This window comes from Furipterus horrens, unplaced genomic scaffold (genome assembly GCF_987537825.1).
Source record: "Furipterus horrens unplaced genomic scaffold, mFurHor1.1.pri manual_scaffold_10, whole genome shotgun sequence".
Lineage (NCBI taxonomy): Eukaryota > Metazoa > Chordata > Mammalia > Chiroptera > Furipteridae > Furipterus > Furipterus horrens.
Window position 1 is genome coordinate 89,206,070 of NW_028327180.1, and position 15,578 is coordinate 89,221,647.

The 15,578-nt window shown below is 37.2% G+C and overlaps 1 protein-coding gene across 2 annotated transcripts in view; it reads right to left on the bottom strand.

The window, feature by feature from the left end:
• Window positions 1-632: 632 nt before the first annotated feature.
• RNF145 (ring finger protein 145) overlaps window positions 633-15,578 on the bottom strand; it is a 48,941-nt gene continuing 33,995 nt past the window's right edge. For both annotated transcript variants that reach the window (XM_090288508.1, XM_090288507.1), the window contains exons 7-11: window positions 13,311-13,451; window positions 9,039-9,221; window positions 5,550-5,697; window positions 4,436-4,792; window positions 633-2,245 (exon numbers count right to left, since the gene is read on the bottom strand). In XM_090288508.1, coding sequence (XP_090144634.1) covers window positions 1,835-2,245; window positions 4,436-4,792; window positions 5,550-5,697; window positions 9,039-9,221; window positions 13,311-13,451 — 1,240 coding nt within the window. In that variant the 3' untranslated portion in view covers window positions 633-1,834. The remainder of the gene's footprint in view (window positions 2,246-4,435; window positions 4,793-5,549; window positions 5,698-9,038; window positions 9,222-13,310; window positions 13,452-15,578) is intronic.

Genomic DNA, 15,578 nt, shown 5'->3' on the forward strand with positions numbered 1-15,578 from the left:
GTACAGGCTGGCCAAGTTCACCATGCTACATATGATTTCAGCTTCTCATGCAATTTTAATTCCTTCAGACAAGGCACCAGAAATTTTAATATTTAAACATGTACCTTTAGCCCAAAGGCTGAAAATCAGTTTTTAAAATCAGAGATCGCTGCTAGGTCTTGGACAGTGGCCTGACGACCACTAGAGGGAGCCACCTGCTCTGTCTTCGGCCCAACCTGGCTCTTCAAAAGGATGGTGGGAGTCTTCCAGCTTCACCAGGAAGAAATTCATTCTAGTCTGGCTCCACTTCTTTTCTAAGCATGAAACTGCTGGTGTCAGGCCACAGGACGCTCTGAAGTGCACACTCTCAGGCTCCCCCAAAAGCTTGTTCAGTGGGTCTGAAGTGCGGTTAAAAATTGTGTCTTTTTTTTTAAAGGTCCCCAGATGCTTCTGGTGCAGAGCTGGGCCCACTGCCACTGGTGTAGATTTCAAAGAACTGATACATGTTCAAGCAGGAAGTTTTGTCCTTTACAGGGCATTTTAGACAGGGATCAAGACATAAGAAATCCAGCTGGATTAATAAAAAAAGTCTCCTACGAATGGAAATTCAACAAAACACTTTATAATAATAATAATCACATTAAAAAGCATAGTTATCTTCAAATTTAAATTTATTAAGACATTCAGCTATGTCTGTCAGTCTACATCCAAATTTGCTACTAAAAATAAAATAAAGTCACATCTACATTAGGAATACCAAGTCTGAAAAACACTTTTTGAGCCAAGCGTATTGTATAAATAAATGACTAATTTCTTTTCATATCAAAATTCCCATAAAAAAATTACACCCCCCCAGTTCTAACTTGTAGCCATGATGAATGTAAAAATTTAAATATGACACATCCTTGTCAAAGAAAAGGTGCAAAGTCTATTAACAGCTTTAAAAGTGGCATTTGCAGAGTGTGATCATACAATTAAGTACTCATTCCCAAAGTGCAAATATTGCCATAATTTAACACTGTTTTGATTCAGTTGCAAGAATTAAACATTACACAGGATTGAAAAGTACACTAGGGCCTTTATCAGTGCCCTAAAGCCCTTCCCACTTTGGTCTCCTACACCGACGCAGACTCCAAAGTGTTCATTAGGGTTTTAGTTTACTTCACACAGCCACCGCAGTATACAATATATTAACAAAAGTTTCATATACACAAAATACTGAGGACTCCATCAGAAAGTTCAAGAGTCTCAGATTACGTGAATGCACCCGCAAGGCCCAAGTCCCCCCCGCCCCTCCCCGAAAGCACATACAAAGTATGAGCGGGTTTTGACCTCTGAACACAACTGATGCTTTTGTATCTTTGATTTTGACCAATGCTGTACAAAACTCAACAATCACCAGACTGAGTTCCAGTTCACTGAGGGAAGAGGGTGGAGAAAGAGGCTCCTCACTACTCATATTCTGTAACAAGAATGATCCTGTCCCACAGAAAGTGAAACGTCACTTCCACTTCTGCCTGCTTCTTCCCAGACTGTCCTTACGCTCTTTATCTTCCTTTCTTTAGCCCCATGCAACATTCAAATCTGGTTTTATTTATCCTTTACAAATCGGGGGCAGTTACTGAAGTTGGTGAGGTTGAATTTCCTTGGCAAACCTCTACAAAACAGCAGCAGAGGATATATAAATAATTTTGATTAGCATACATGGCAAAATTTCTCCCACAATGTCAAGGGCAAGAAAGCAGGTGGTCTCCACCGAGAGTAAGTCCTGGATTAGATCCTTGGAATGTCAGGTTTACTATCTAATCGCCTCACAGGCCCGTTCCTTGACTCTAAACACAGACTCCACGGGGAGTTAACTCCGCTTCTGAGCGCAGCGCTCCTCCTGCTGTGTCTCCTCTGGGCTGCCCTCGGCAGGACGCGCTCCATCTTTTGCACTAAGAGCACATTCCTTGGGCTCACAAGTCCCTTCCTGGCTATCTGATCTGCTGGCAATGCACTCATTATTGTCCCTAGAACCTTCTTGCATTGCAGTCTCTCGAGGACGCTCTTGATCTGGGGGTTCAGTGCCTTCCCGAAGTGCGACGTTTTGCTCGGCTTCAGCGTGAGGCTGCGGCACCGGCTCAGCCCCTAGCCCCGGGAGCGGGGAGGAGTTTTTGAGGTGGCAGTGGCACAAAGGGCAGGTCTCCTGGACGTACAGCCACTTCTTCAAACATCCTGCGTGGAAGAAGTGACTGCAAGGCGTGATCACAGCAGATTTCATGTCCTAGAAGGAGGAACAGAGAGATACCTCCGAAGTGCTTATTATCTAAAGTCTTTTGCTGATACCCCCAAAAGTTCTAGTTGCAACATATATTTTCCACAAATTCCCCAAAGAAAATTTGTAATACAGATCTTAGAATAAAACTCACTTTATATTTTAGTAATAATCCTCTTGCCACCAGAGATCCCCCTTTATACAAATAATACAAGGACCACTGGCTAAATAAATTTCAAAACTAAGTAAAAAACAAATACGAGGAAGAAATGACCCCCTTCACTGGGTTCTGCCTGGTATGAAGGGCAGGGGTCACGCAACTGTAGCGGTTTGATTATGGGGTCCCCATCGGTACGGCACAAGTATAACCAGAACCGCAGAACACCTGAAAACGACACGACTTTTCCACGGTTGAACAGATTGTTCTATGATGAGATTACTGGCAAGTAGACAGAACCAGCCACAGAACACCAGGGCATTGGCAAGGAAGTGGCAATTTCAATTTCACTGTACACATCCAGTTTTCAAGACACAGTCTGCATAGGCCAGTGTTTCCCCACTTCCATCAGAATCACCCAGTGCTTGTTAACCGTGCACATTATTGGGCCAGATGTTGACAACTGAATCGGGAGAGCTAGGGACGGCATTCACAGATCCGCAGTTACAGCAAGCCACCGCGTGACTCTTATGCACACACAAGTTCGATAGCCACTGGAATAGAGGGTGCTATACTCCGCATGAATATTCCTCACTTAAGATATATGCGGGGAAGCAAGGCTGAGAACATGAAGTTTAAATTTAAGATTACACATTTGGTGAAGTGACCATTAATTTTGTTTGTAGTCTCAAAACAAGGGAGTTGTGACTATCATAGAAATTCCTTGCCAAGAGCTGGTAACACCTGGGAGTCAACTTTTAAGCAGAAAGCCATCCAAGGAAAAGCAGCCAGCTGGGAAGTTAAGCAATTTGACTTCCATTCTCTGTGTGGTTATCAGCAGGTAGTTCGAGCACCTCAAAAAAAGTGATGTGACAACAAGAAATATAAAAAGAGGACTCAGATCCCAGGTTGGAATATTTAGACACAGGTCACTACGTTGACATGCCCTGTACTGCCTATAACAAGGTACTGAGCACCCAGGGGCCAGAACTAAAACAATGAACTCAAGGAACTGACTTTACACACCTCACACCCGAATGCAGTAAGTACCTGAAAAAAATTACTTTGCTAATACCCAAAAGTATGCTCTAATAACAATAAAAAAGTGGTAACTGCATTTTACTCTTAGAAAAAAAATTCTTATTCTAGATGGTTTTAAACACACACAAATGCACACACCCTCTCGAACTGTCAGGCAGCCTTGGAGGACAGTGTCCCTGTGTGCTGACGCTCTCAGCAGCCCACAGCCCAAGAATGACTCTAAAGGAACAGCTTCTGCTGTTGCCTGTAATTTCTGTCCACATTTAACACTGTAAAGGTTAGCTGTAAAAGCTTCTACTCAACCACCCCCCTGCACAGGTGACTTGGTGACTAAACTCTCGGCCTACTGTTTGTGTTATATTTTCTAACTGATTTAAATACCACCTTTCAATTTGTAATAGAAGGCAATCATGAGCTATACACGGTGCGTGTACCAAAGGCAGGCAGAATGCAGTGCTACACCAACTGGTTGCCTCTAACACATGTCCCTCCCCTCCCCACACAGAGGCTTATAAACACCACAGATACCCAGCAACCCCCAGGTAACCACATACTTTCTCCACCTACATAAAGTAAACAAACACTTCTTCCCCACCCTGAGAATACCAGAAGGAAAAGTCAAAATCATGGCACACCACTTTTCAGAAGCTGCTGACTCCTGAATGATAATACATATTTGATACTATATAGGTATATATGTGTGTGTAAATGTATTCAGGCGTAAAATATAAAATAACACCTGACCTGTTTTTCCTTTATTTATGGGTGAGCAATAATGTTGAAAATAACAATATATTAGAATTTAAGGGACTTCATTATAAAGTTAATTTAGAAATAAAATGGGAATATTTTATCAGGTCTAATAATGTCTGAGGCCCACTTTCTTTGCACCCAGGAGCTAATTCTGCCTGGGAATTGAACCTGAATCTGGTTAATGTGGTTAAAGTCCTAGGGCATACATCGTATGACCCACCCAAATGGATTCTCACTGTGCATCCTACCTGATAACAGATGGCACAAATATCATTGTGTTTCTCAAGCTGCTCTTTCGTAGCAAGAGGTAATGATTTAATCTTATTCACAGCATCCCTGCGGAGAAGAAAGCTCTTCCACCCGAGCTGGGCCCGAAGCCACACATTGTAGTAGGAATGGATGAAGATGATCATTGAGCCCATTACTGTCCACTCTCCAAAGACGGTCTCCGAGACACCGTAGGCCACCACACAAAGGGCCACCAGAAACTCCAGCAGGCGGTAAGTGCCATTCACATAGTAGATGACATCGTCCATGTTTTCTACTGGCTCTTTTCTGAATTCCTCAACCATAAATAAAACATAAATAAAAAGTGTTCCCAGAACCTGAAAGAAAAAGCATGTACACTTTAAATATTAACACATTCCTAACACTTTCAACCCCTGAAAGACATAACTCTCTTAAAACGATTCTGATTGGTAGTTTTCTCCGACTCTTCTCTTCCTCTTATTCCCTAGGTCAGCAAAACCCATAAAAATTCTACCAGAATTTTCCTAATTCTGTTGTCATACTGGTTCCTCAACTCTGAAAGAACTGTTACTTCTACTCAAGGAACAATGAATAAATCTGTATTGCCAGTGCTACACTTTCTTTTACTTCTCACAGATCAGGCGGCGAAGATCTACCTTCAAAAGTTACAATAAGCTTATCATTTTCAGGGCAATACTGTGTCTCTGCATGTAATACGCACATCATGAAACTACGGATATTTTTGAATTGGTATTTACTAAAGAAATGGAGCTCCGAACACTGTATTTCATATAGTAACTCTATTTTATAGTTACTTAATCAATGTATGATTTACATGACAGCACTGTATCATACCATTTTGAAAAAAGGAAAATTACAAAGTTTAATTACCTTGACAAAAAATAGCAAGTGACAAGACAGGTCTAGTATTTTAATAACCTACCTTCAAAGTTCTACGCTCAAATAAATGTAATGTATTCTAGTAAAAAGGGTGGGAAGTAGTCACCTACACAGGCCACTTACAGTCATGAGTCCTGAAAAAGTTTAATTACTTTTCTGTAAGGAGAAATAAGAAAATCAGTTATTATAGAAGGTTAATTAATTCTGGCTTACCTGAAGAGAGGTGAGAATGCTGCTAGAAATAATGATAAGAAGCCAAAAATCCATGTGGAAAAACTGGCAAATCATGTAGGCCATGTAAGCAGGGAATATCAGTAAAAATAAACAAAGGCTCACAGCACGGAAGTGTTTCCATAAACTCCTAGAGAAAAAGAAAGAATTATTTTAAAGTGCCTGTTACCTAGCAGTAACGCAACCATTACATTACCAACTAATGGGCGTTGGTCATGCTTAACTTTGCAAATACCATCCCTTGTGCCCTTCGCCATGCTGGTCACTGCGCTAGTATTCAGGGCATGTCACGGCGCAGACCTGGTGTTTCAAAGCCACAGGCCCTGTTCCTTTCCTCCACACTCGGTCAACTGCCAAGTACCATCAATTCCTTTTTTTTTTCTCAACAGTTTTGAGAGGGTCATCAGTTGGGAGGGGGAAAGGTAAAGGGATTAAGAAGTAGAAACTGCCCGTTACAGAATAGACAGGGGGATGTTAAGAACAGTATAGGAAATGGAGAAGCCAAAGAACTCATATGCATGACCCATGGCCATGAACTAAGGAAGGGGGCTGTTGGAGGGAATGGGGTGTACCAAGAGGAGGGGGGCAAAGGGGGAAATTTTGGGACAACTGTTACTAGCATAATCAGTAAAATATATTAAAATAATTATGTATGTATAACTGTATATGTACACACAAAAAGTCTTACTGCCCAAATTTAAACTCCTTGAAAAGAGAATAACAACTCATTATTCATATAGCAGCTCTTAAGCATAAAGACTTGTTTGAAGAGTCAAATATAGTTTGAAAATTTATTTCTGCTTGATGATTTTCAAATTACTTTCCAACTACTACTACCTTTTCTCACATACCCATCTATCTACCCAAGTGCAAGGCCCTACGATGTAAGCAGGACAAAAGTTATCATAGTTATTTCACAGAGGAATAGTCACATTTGTAGCTTCATGCTTTTAAGACATGCAACAAACCGAGAGAATTTTTAGACTTAGATTTCAGCTCTGGTTCCCCTTGAACCCTACTTGTTGTCATTAGTGGAGTGACACTGAGGGGAAGCCCCAGTTATGTCCAAAGGAGAAGGAACATAATTTTTCTTTTGTTTACCTCCTCATACATTGTAGTATTTTAACAGATTATTCCTTAAACGTACCTGAATTTAATACAGACTGTATACCAATTTCTAAAAGACAAATGCACAAAAACCCTCCCTAAAATTACCTTTAGCAAAACTTAAAAAAAAAACTTTGTAATAGAAAAAAAGGGTGATTACTACTCCCTACAAGTTTACTTATAAAACTACTTACTATACGTACCCAAGTTATAAGCAAGTAGATGACATAGAGCCCTATTACCTCCACAAAGGATTAAGGGAAAAAACAGTGATCAAAAATCTAGAAAGAAATCAGTGTGACTTCCAAACAGCTTTCCCATCTCAAACACAAAACTCAAGTTACAATCTATATAAACTGAATATAAAAACTTAAAATTATTATTTAATGATTTCTTATAAAACAGGAACACAGATTATTTTAAAAACCATTATGAAGAAATGTGGATTCCAACCAAAATAGTATAAAGCTTATGTTTGAAATAAAATTAAGCTGTTTTAATTAAGTATCGGTATCTGCAAAGCATCTCAAGAAGACAAAATAAGGAGCATAAATCATCCCTCCTACCTTTATAATATAGGTGGGAGGAAAAGTGACCACACACAGTTAAATGCTACACTGTGTGGGACTATCTATAATTAGCAAGTCAGAAAAGAAAGTGAATTATTACTATTGTAAAAATTAAAGCTAGGTACTTTTGGAAAGTGTTTTACATCATTTCTTGCCACGTTTATATTATCAGAAATTAAGTGACAAAAATAAACCCGTCAATAGCTCTTGTCTGAGATTCAAAACATGATTTCATTTTTTTAAAGAAAGGCAGGCAGGAAGAAATTACTGTAACAGTACTTATACTACGTTAGGTGATAAATTTAAGTCATTTTCTTAAGTAGGGCGATTTGCCTTAAAACTATTTTTTCAAAATCAAGCTATGATCCATTTATATGAAGTAGTAATATATTTACATATGTTTATAAACAAAGATTATATACCTACACAGAAAAGTATATATATTATGCAGAATTTTGTCTAATTTTTGTTTATTTTATATATATACACACAAACATATATACATATATATATATTCCTTTTTTTAAAAAAGATTTTATTTATTTACTTTTAGAGAGAAGGAAGGGAGAAAGAGAGGGAGAGAAACATCAGTGTGCAAGAGATACATTGGTTGCCTCTCGCATGCCCCAGACATGAGCCCTGACTGGGAATCGAACCGGCGACATTTTGGTTCTCAGGCTGGCACTATTTAAGAAGTTAAAATTCAATAAAAATCTTATGCAGTGGAATTATGTATTTCTTTCTTTCTCTTGCCTTAACTTTCTATACTAGTATCTTCATCTTATTATTATATGCATAACTAAGTAATGCTAAATGATATTGCCAGAGATGACAAAATAGTACTGAAGTCAAAATAACCAATTTAAGTGGCTACTAACTGAGTTCACCATTGAATTCAACATCTTAAATGCTTCTAAGAAAACTTAGAAGGTTTCTTATCTGGGGATAAAAAGATAAATCTGATGAACTATAATAAAATGTTAATTTGGAATGTTTTTAAAATCTGCTTCAAAAATTCTATCTCCCAAAACACTGCCTGCTCCCTTACTCATTAAGCACTACCAAAAAAAGCAATAAAATCAGGTATTTCAATAATCAATAATCAGTGTAGAGAGATGCTGGAAAAAAATAGGTGCACTGAATTTTAAGCAATTCTTTATAGAATGTCCTTGTATAAGCTATAATAAGTGAAAATAGTATCCTAAAGAGCTAAATAATAATTTGACTTTTATTCCTTACAATTTCCATAATACGAGATGAATGAACATGAATCAGCTATTAATTTTATCTGGTACCATAAGGTGTCGAGAGTCCCCGTTCTAACCTCAGTGAGTTGCAACTGTCTAAAAGGCCATCAGCTGAGGCTGTTATTCCATAAATGTCTATTTCTATGACTGCCTCACAGCCTTTTCCTTTCATCTACATTTCTCTTGGTGCTTTCTCTCCTGTAGCATTACACAGAATAAAATGATAATTATTTGTTACGTTTATGAGACTAAATTTTATGCTCTGTTCTTCATTTTTAAACTGGACAACTATAAAAAGTATTAAATTTCTCTGAAGAAGAGTTGATTTGTAATACATGGTGGCCTCTGATGTGACTTTTAACTATAGAAATCCTGAGAGAAAAAAACACAAAAGTGAGCCATATAAGAAAAGTAAAAATGTAAAGTTGTCTACCTAAGCTAATACCAATTATTCACCTATTTTCTGCCTCTAAACAGTATCCAAATCTTGAGACAACAAATGCATGTAAAGCATATACTATAAAAAGTTCTTTTAGGAATTTTCTTACTTGTCTCTAGATGCGCCCAGAGCCAAAACAATAGGATCCGCAATCTCCAGCATAGACTGCAGGATGGAGGCCACAACAATGAAAAGGATAATACTGAGCAGGAACGCCCGGTGAACAACCTGCAGTTCTATCAGACCCGTCTGCACCGCCAGGATTAACAGCGTGACTCCTTCTGTCATGCCCCTAAAAGCATATGTTTTCAGAAAAACAAACAATAATTAGAATCTCATTTAATTCCAACATAAAATAATCTAAAAGGCTTAGACAGTTGCTATATATTTGTGATCGTTAGACAAAAATAAAAAAACCTGATCAGAATATTAACTTATATAATAAGATCAATGTAATATTAAACAGTCATAATGCACCACTACCTGTGCAAAACATAATAGCTATTATTTTAGCATATAAGAGGAAAAACGCAACTTCCAAGATAAATAAAAGTATTCTAACCAGACTCTGATAATGAACAAAACACCTCAACCATTCTTAGGTATTCACTGAATTATACATATTTATGTCATGAGATATAAATAGATAAAACCTTTCTGGAGAAAAATTTGCTAATAAACTTAAAAGGAACATACTCTTCAACTCAATACACTTACTGAAAGTAATTTTTCCTATGAATATACTATAAAAGTTAAGATATATGTATCAAGGGAAATACAGTGAATGATGGAACATGTTACATGACATCATGGGGACACAACCAGCAAAATCCAGACTCCAAAAAATGAAGGACTGTCTGGTGTCTTCAATAAAATGAAAGAAAACAGTACAGAGATAGCAGGGACCTAAATGTTACAAGTGCCTTAAGAGATGTATCAGGCCATTGCAATATGGGTCTTATTTGGCTCTTGGGTTAGCCAAACAAAGTATTTAAAACATTTTAGATAATCAGAAAAACCTGAACACAAACTGGGTATTGGATGTCAAGGAATTCTTTTGTTAGGAATAAACATTCTATTGTAGTTTTTTTTTTTTTCCAAAAGATTTACATATTGAAATATTTATGGGTAAAATGATGCTCTAGCTGGGATGTATTCCCAACAAATGCCGCCAGGGGCCTGCAGGAGACAGGGTGGGTGGAGTTTACAGGTGCGCGCATGACACAAGGCTGCCCATGCTCTTGGAGATGGGTGGCAGGGACCTGGGGACTCGTTCTACTATCCTCTCAGTTTTGTTGTTTTGAAATCTGCCGAATTAAGGGTTTAAAAACAAGAGATATGTATAAATACATTTTAAATACTATGCTTTAATCAAAAAGAATGAGCTGTATCTATATGTATTGACATAAAAAACAATAAAAACACTATCTGAAACACAGTAAGTGAAACAATAAGGTGCACAACAGTGTTTTTAGTATGTGGAAATGAACCAAAAAAAAAAAAAAAATACATATGTATGCACCTTTTCCTATAAGAAATTTTAAAATAGTTACAGGGATATAAAGTAAAGCAGAGGGAATATAGTTAATAACATTGCAATAACTACATATGGTGTTAGATGGTACTAGAGTTACCGGGGTGAACACTTCATAATGCATATAAATGTCTAATCACTATGCTGTACACCTGAAACTAATATAATAAATAAAGTATAATATAATACATAAATAAATATAAGAAAGAGGGGGCAAAATATTTTTAAAAATAAATTTTAAATAACCACCTACAGATGTTACCTCTGGGGGAAAAATGGGAAGTAGGGGGAAAGAGTGTCACTTACCCTTTTGTGCTTTTTGAATGGTATAAATTTCGTGAATGTACATATGAATTTCTTTTCTTTCTTGCCCTCCCCACTTTTTTTCCATTACAAGGGTGTTAGCTGGGGCTGGCAGGAAGATTGAATATAGGTTCTTAAATTTTGTCATAAAAAAAAATATATACACCACCTTGGCTGGTGTGGCTCAGTGGATTGAGCACTGGCCTGCAAACTGAAAGGTTTCCAGTTCAATTTCCAGTCAGGGCACATGACTGGGTTGTGGGCCAGTCTCCATTTCGGGGCGTGGAAGAGGCAACCAGTCAGTTTCTCATACACATTGATGTTTCTCTCCCTCTCTTTCTCCCTCCCTTCCCCTCTCTCTAAAAAATAAATAAAAAATTTAAAACAAAAAAACCATACAAAAAAGTCCTTCCCCCAATTTACGAGGTATTCACCATCTACTAATTCTGAAGTAACCCATAAAAATTTAGACTTTAAGAGGTTACAGGTTATATAAACTTACACAAATGAGACCATGAAACTCCTATATTAAGATAACAGAAATCATGACAAGTTCTAGAAATAGGTTTCCCAATACCTGGTCTTAGTAAGTTATAACCACTCAATTAACTATTCTGCATTCTTATTAATGCATCCTTTGAAACTGATTAGTATCAAAATTATGTACACACTTAAAAAAATTTTAAGGAAATATCAAATATAGAAATTGAATTTTTTCTTTTTGTTTTTTGGGTGGGGAGATTTGCTGGCTCACTTATTTATTTTGCTTCCATTTTTTTTTCCACTAAAAATTTTTGTTTGTTTGCTTCCCCCCACCCTGCCCACCCCTTCTCCCACAGTCAATCCTCACCCCGTTGTCCATGTCCATGGGTCATTTACACGTGTTCTTTGACTAGACCCTTCCCCTTCATACCCCACTTCTCTCCACCCCCCGTCCTTGTCACTGTTGGTCTGCTCCTTGTTTATACGCCTCTGATTCAATGTTGCTTGTTTGTTTGTGTTGTTCATTAGTTTCCTGCATTATGTGAGATCATATGATATTTGTCTTTCGTTGCCTGGCTTATTTCGCTAAGCATAATTCCCTAGTTCCATCCATGTTGTTGCAAATGGTAGGAGTTCCTTCATTCTTTCTGCTGCATAGTACTCCATTGTGTAAATGTACCACAGTTTTTTGATCCCCTCATCTACAGATGGGCACTTAGGCTGTTTCCAGCACTTGCCTATTGTAAATAGTGCTGCTATGAACATTGGGGTACATAGGTTCTTTTGTTATTATTGATAGGTACTTATTCACTGTCATTTTCTCCCCTTGTACTTGTGTTCTTCTCTATCTGTTTCTTCATCTTCTTAAAGCAGACCCTTTAGCATCTCTTGCAATGATGGTTTGGTGGAGATGTATTCTTTTAGGCTTTTTTTGTCTGGGAAACTCCTTATTTCACCTTCCATTTTGAATGAGAGCCTTGCTGAGTAGTCTTGGTTGTAGGCCTTTGTTTTTCATTGCTTGGAATTTTTTTTGCCATTCCCTTCTGGCTTATAGTGTTTCAGTTGAGAAATCTGATGATAGCCTCATCAGAGCTCCCTTGTATGTTATTAGCTGTTTCTCTCTTGTTGCTTTTAGGATTCTGTCTTTGTCTTTCAATGTTTCCATTTTAATTATGATGTGTCTTGAAGTGGGCCTGTTTGGGTTCATCTTCACTGGGACTCTCTGTGCTTCCTGGACTTGCATGACTTTTTCTCTCATCATGTTAGGGAAGTTTTCTGTCATTACTTTTTCAGACAGATTCTCTATCCCTTGCTCCTCTTCTTCCCCTTCTGGTATTCCTGAGTATTATTACGTTTTATGTTGTCATGCAGCTCTCTTAAAACCTCTTCATTCTTTTTCAGTCTTTTTTTGTTTGTTGCACTGTCTGGGAATTTTTTTCTACATTGTTCTCCAGCTCACTGATCCAATTTACTGCTTCAAATTCCTTTTACTGTGTTCTTCAATTCAGAAATTGTATTCTTCATTTCATCCTGTCTCTTACTGATAGCTTCTGTGTCCTTTTTCATGCTGGTGTAATTCTCAGTAAGTTCCTTGTAGTTTCCTTAGAGTTCGCTGTAGTTTTCTTTGAGCTCGCTGAGCTCACTGAGCTTCTCTATAATCCATGTTTTGAATTCCATGTCTGATAGTTTGTTTTCCTCTATTTCATTTAGTGGGGATTTCTCCTTTCCTTTCGGTTGCGGGGGGTAGGGGTTGTTTGTCTCCCCATTTTTGTGACTCTTCTTATCTGTTGCTGCTTCTTAGATTGATCTGCCTAGAAATCTGATTTTAACAGGGCAATACTTCAAGTGGGAAAAAAACAGCTATCAAAAAGCTCTGAAATAAATTTAGAAAATGAAAGTGTCCAATATGCATTGCTAGAATAAAAATCATCTTTTATACATGGGAACTTAATTATTTTTAATAGTACTTCAATCAAAATTTTGAAACCAAAAATATTTATTACTTCTTCAAGTTATATGTAAGATTACAATTTCTAGAGACACTAAGAGTAAAAAGCTTACCGGTTCATGGCAGGATCATTCATGAAAGCTCGATAACCCTGCAAGTAAAACTTGCAGAGTGTCAGAACACCCAAGGCGACAAAAGAAACCGTGAAGACCAAGCCCAAAAGAGAGTAAGGAGTGCTGCAGCATTCGGCAATGCTAGAAGAAAGGAGGAAATATTGACAGATAAAAATTTTCTATTTGGAATAAAAACATCTTAAGCTTTTAAATAACCACCAAACTCGATCTGATCCTCATTAATTAAAACACTCCAAATTAAAATTTCAGATAACATCTCCTAACCACTCTATTAATAATTTAAATCCATTCTTATTATTATCCTAACCTACATTTTCCTACCCCTTTGGTAAATATTCAGTACATGGCACCATATCTGAAACAAAGTCTTCTTTATTGATATTTATCTAGCATCCTTCAAATGTATCATCTCCCTAAAACTCTAAGGGCTTAACTCTTGTTCAAACCTTAAGAAACACATAAGTAACATGTTAGTAATATTCAGAAGAAACATGCATAGTTGTCCACTGTTCCTTCTGAAAAATGCTGGCTGTTCAAATTGTTCAGACTGTACTATTACTGTGGTTACTGGTCAAAATGCCTTATTTGACCAAAATGTTATAGGGCAGGGCCTGTGTTGACTTTGCAGGCTGACTCATCTCAGTTCACCAGTCTCTTCCATACTGTTGGTGCTTTAACGTTAATTTAACTTAGGCTTAGATAAATTCATTTTATTATGGGTTATTTCAAAAGCATGTCCAAAAATACAGAAGACCATTTAAAAATAATTTTAACATTGACATTTAACATAAAAGTTTGCTATGAATACCAATTAGAAGGACAGGAAGACCTTACACTAGAGCTTGGAAATACTTTCGTATTTTATGGAAGTATTTCATTAGATATTAACTAATTGCCAAGTATTGTGCAAATATATGTAATATTATATACCAATAATTTGGACTTAGCATTTACACAGCATCTAAGAAATGTTTAAAGCACTGTATCTTCAGTTTTAGCTTCCGTGAAGAATTTCATTTGGGCATATCAGGAATTAATTCAGGGGAACCACAACTGTCCTTTGCTATGTAGCCCCAGGCGTCTGCTATATAGTTATTCTTCCTATACAGCTGCTCACAAGCTAGTATTTATGTGACAATATCTAATTTTAGGCAGATCAATGTACATTATTCTATGTTAGAAATAAAACTATTACCAACCATGATGGTTGATAGCTAAAAAAATAAATAATTTTATGGCATTCTTACAAATCTAATTTCTGAAAATATTTGACATTTTTCTCAGAGAAAACAATGCTTAAACAAATTGTCCAGTCATTAAAAAATAGGAAAAATGGCTAAGTAATACAGAAAGCTTTACTTTATTCTCAATGAAATATCTGGATGTTTTCCTGAAGACCCATACTATTCTTGCCTCCACATTTTGAGAAATCTTTTACACCCGAAGAAAATTATTTCATTACATTTTTAAGAGAAACACATTTTCTCTTACTTTAGAAAAGAATGTGGTGCTATATTTTCAAAAGAGAACATACTAAAGAAAACAAGGTTTCAACCTAGCTTTGGGGGAAGTGAGAGTTTGGGAAACTTATAAAATTTTTTCTTCCCCTCTCCCTTCAATGAGAATTTTATTGATTTTTAATTTCTATATTCTAGCTGCAAAAGAGCCTTCTTTTTTTTTTTTTTTTCCTCCCAGTTTGTTTGTGTGCACTTTTTGTCGGTTTGTTTAATCACAGTGATCTGGTAAATTTGCAATCCTCCTTTCTGTAAATAAGTTGTTCTTTCAACAGGGAACATACAAGTACAACCCAGCACACAAGGCATCAAAAGGCCAGAGAACAATGCTTGCAGAGATGAATTAGTCAAAGAACCATATGGAAACTTCTCCAGCAAAAATCAATTCAAAGCATTTTATTTTGATGGGAAATTTATCCTATATATAAAAAAATTAATAGCCCTGGCCAGTGTGACTCAGTGGACTGAGTGCTGGCCTCTGAACCAAAGGGTCGCTGGTTCGATCCCCAGTCAGGGCATGTGCCTGGATTTCAGGCCAGGTGCCCAGTTGGGGGCACACTAGAGGCAACCACACATTGATGTTTCTCTTCCTCTCTTTCTCCCTCCTGTCCCCCCTCTCTAAAAATAAATAAAGTCTTAAAAAAAAAGTAACAGAAAAAATGTTTGACAACATATCTAAACCTTATCTAAAACTCAGTATTATGTCCTTACTTTGTAACTAAGTCCAAATGCC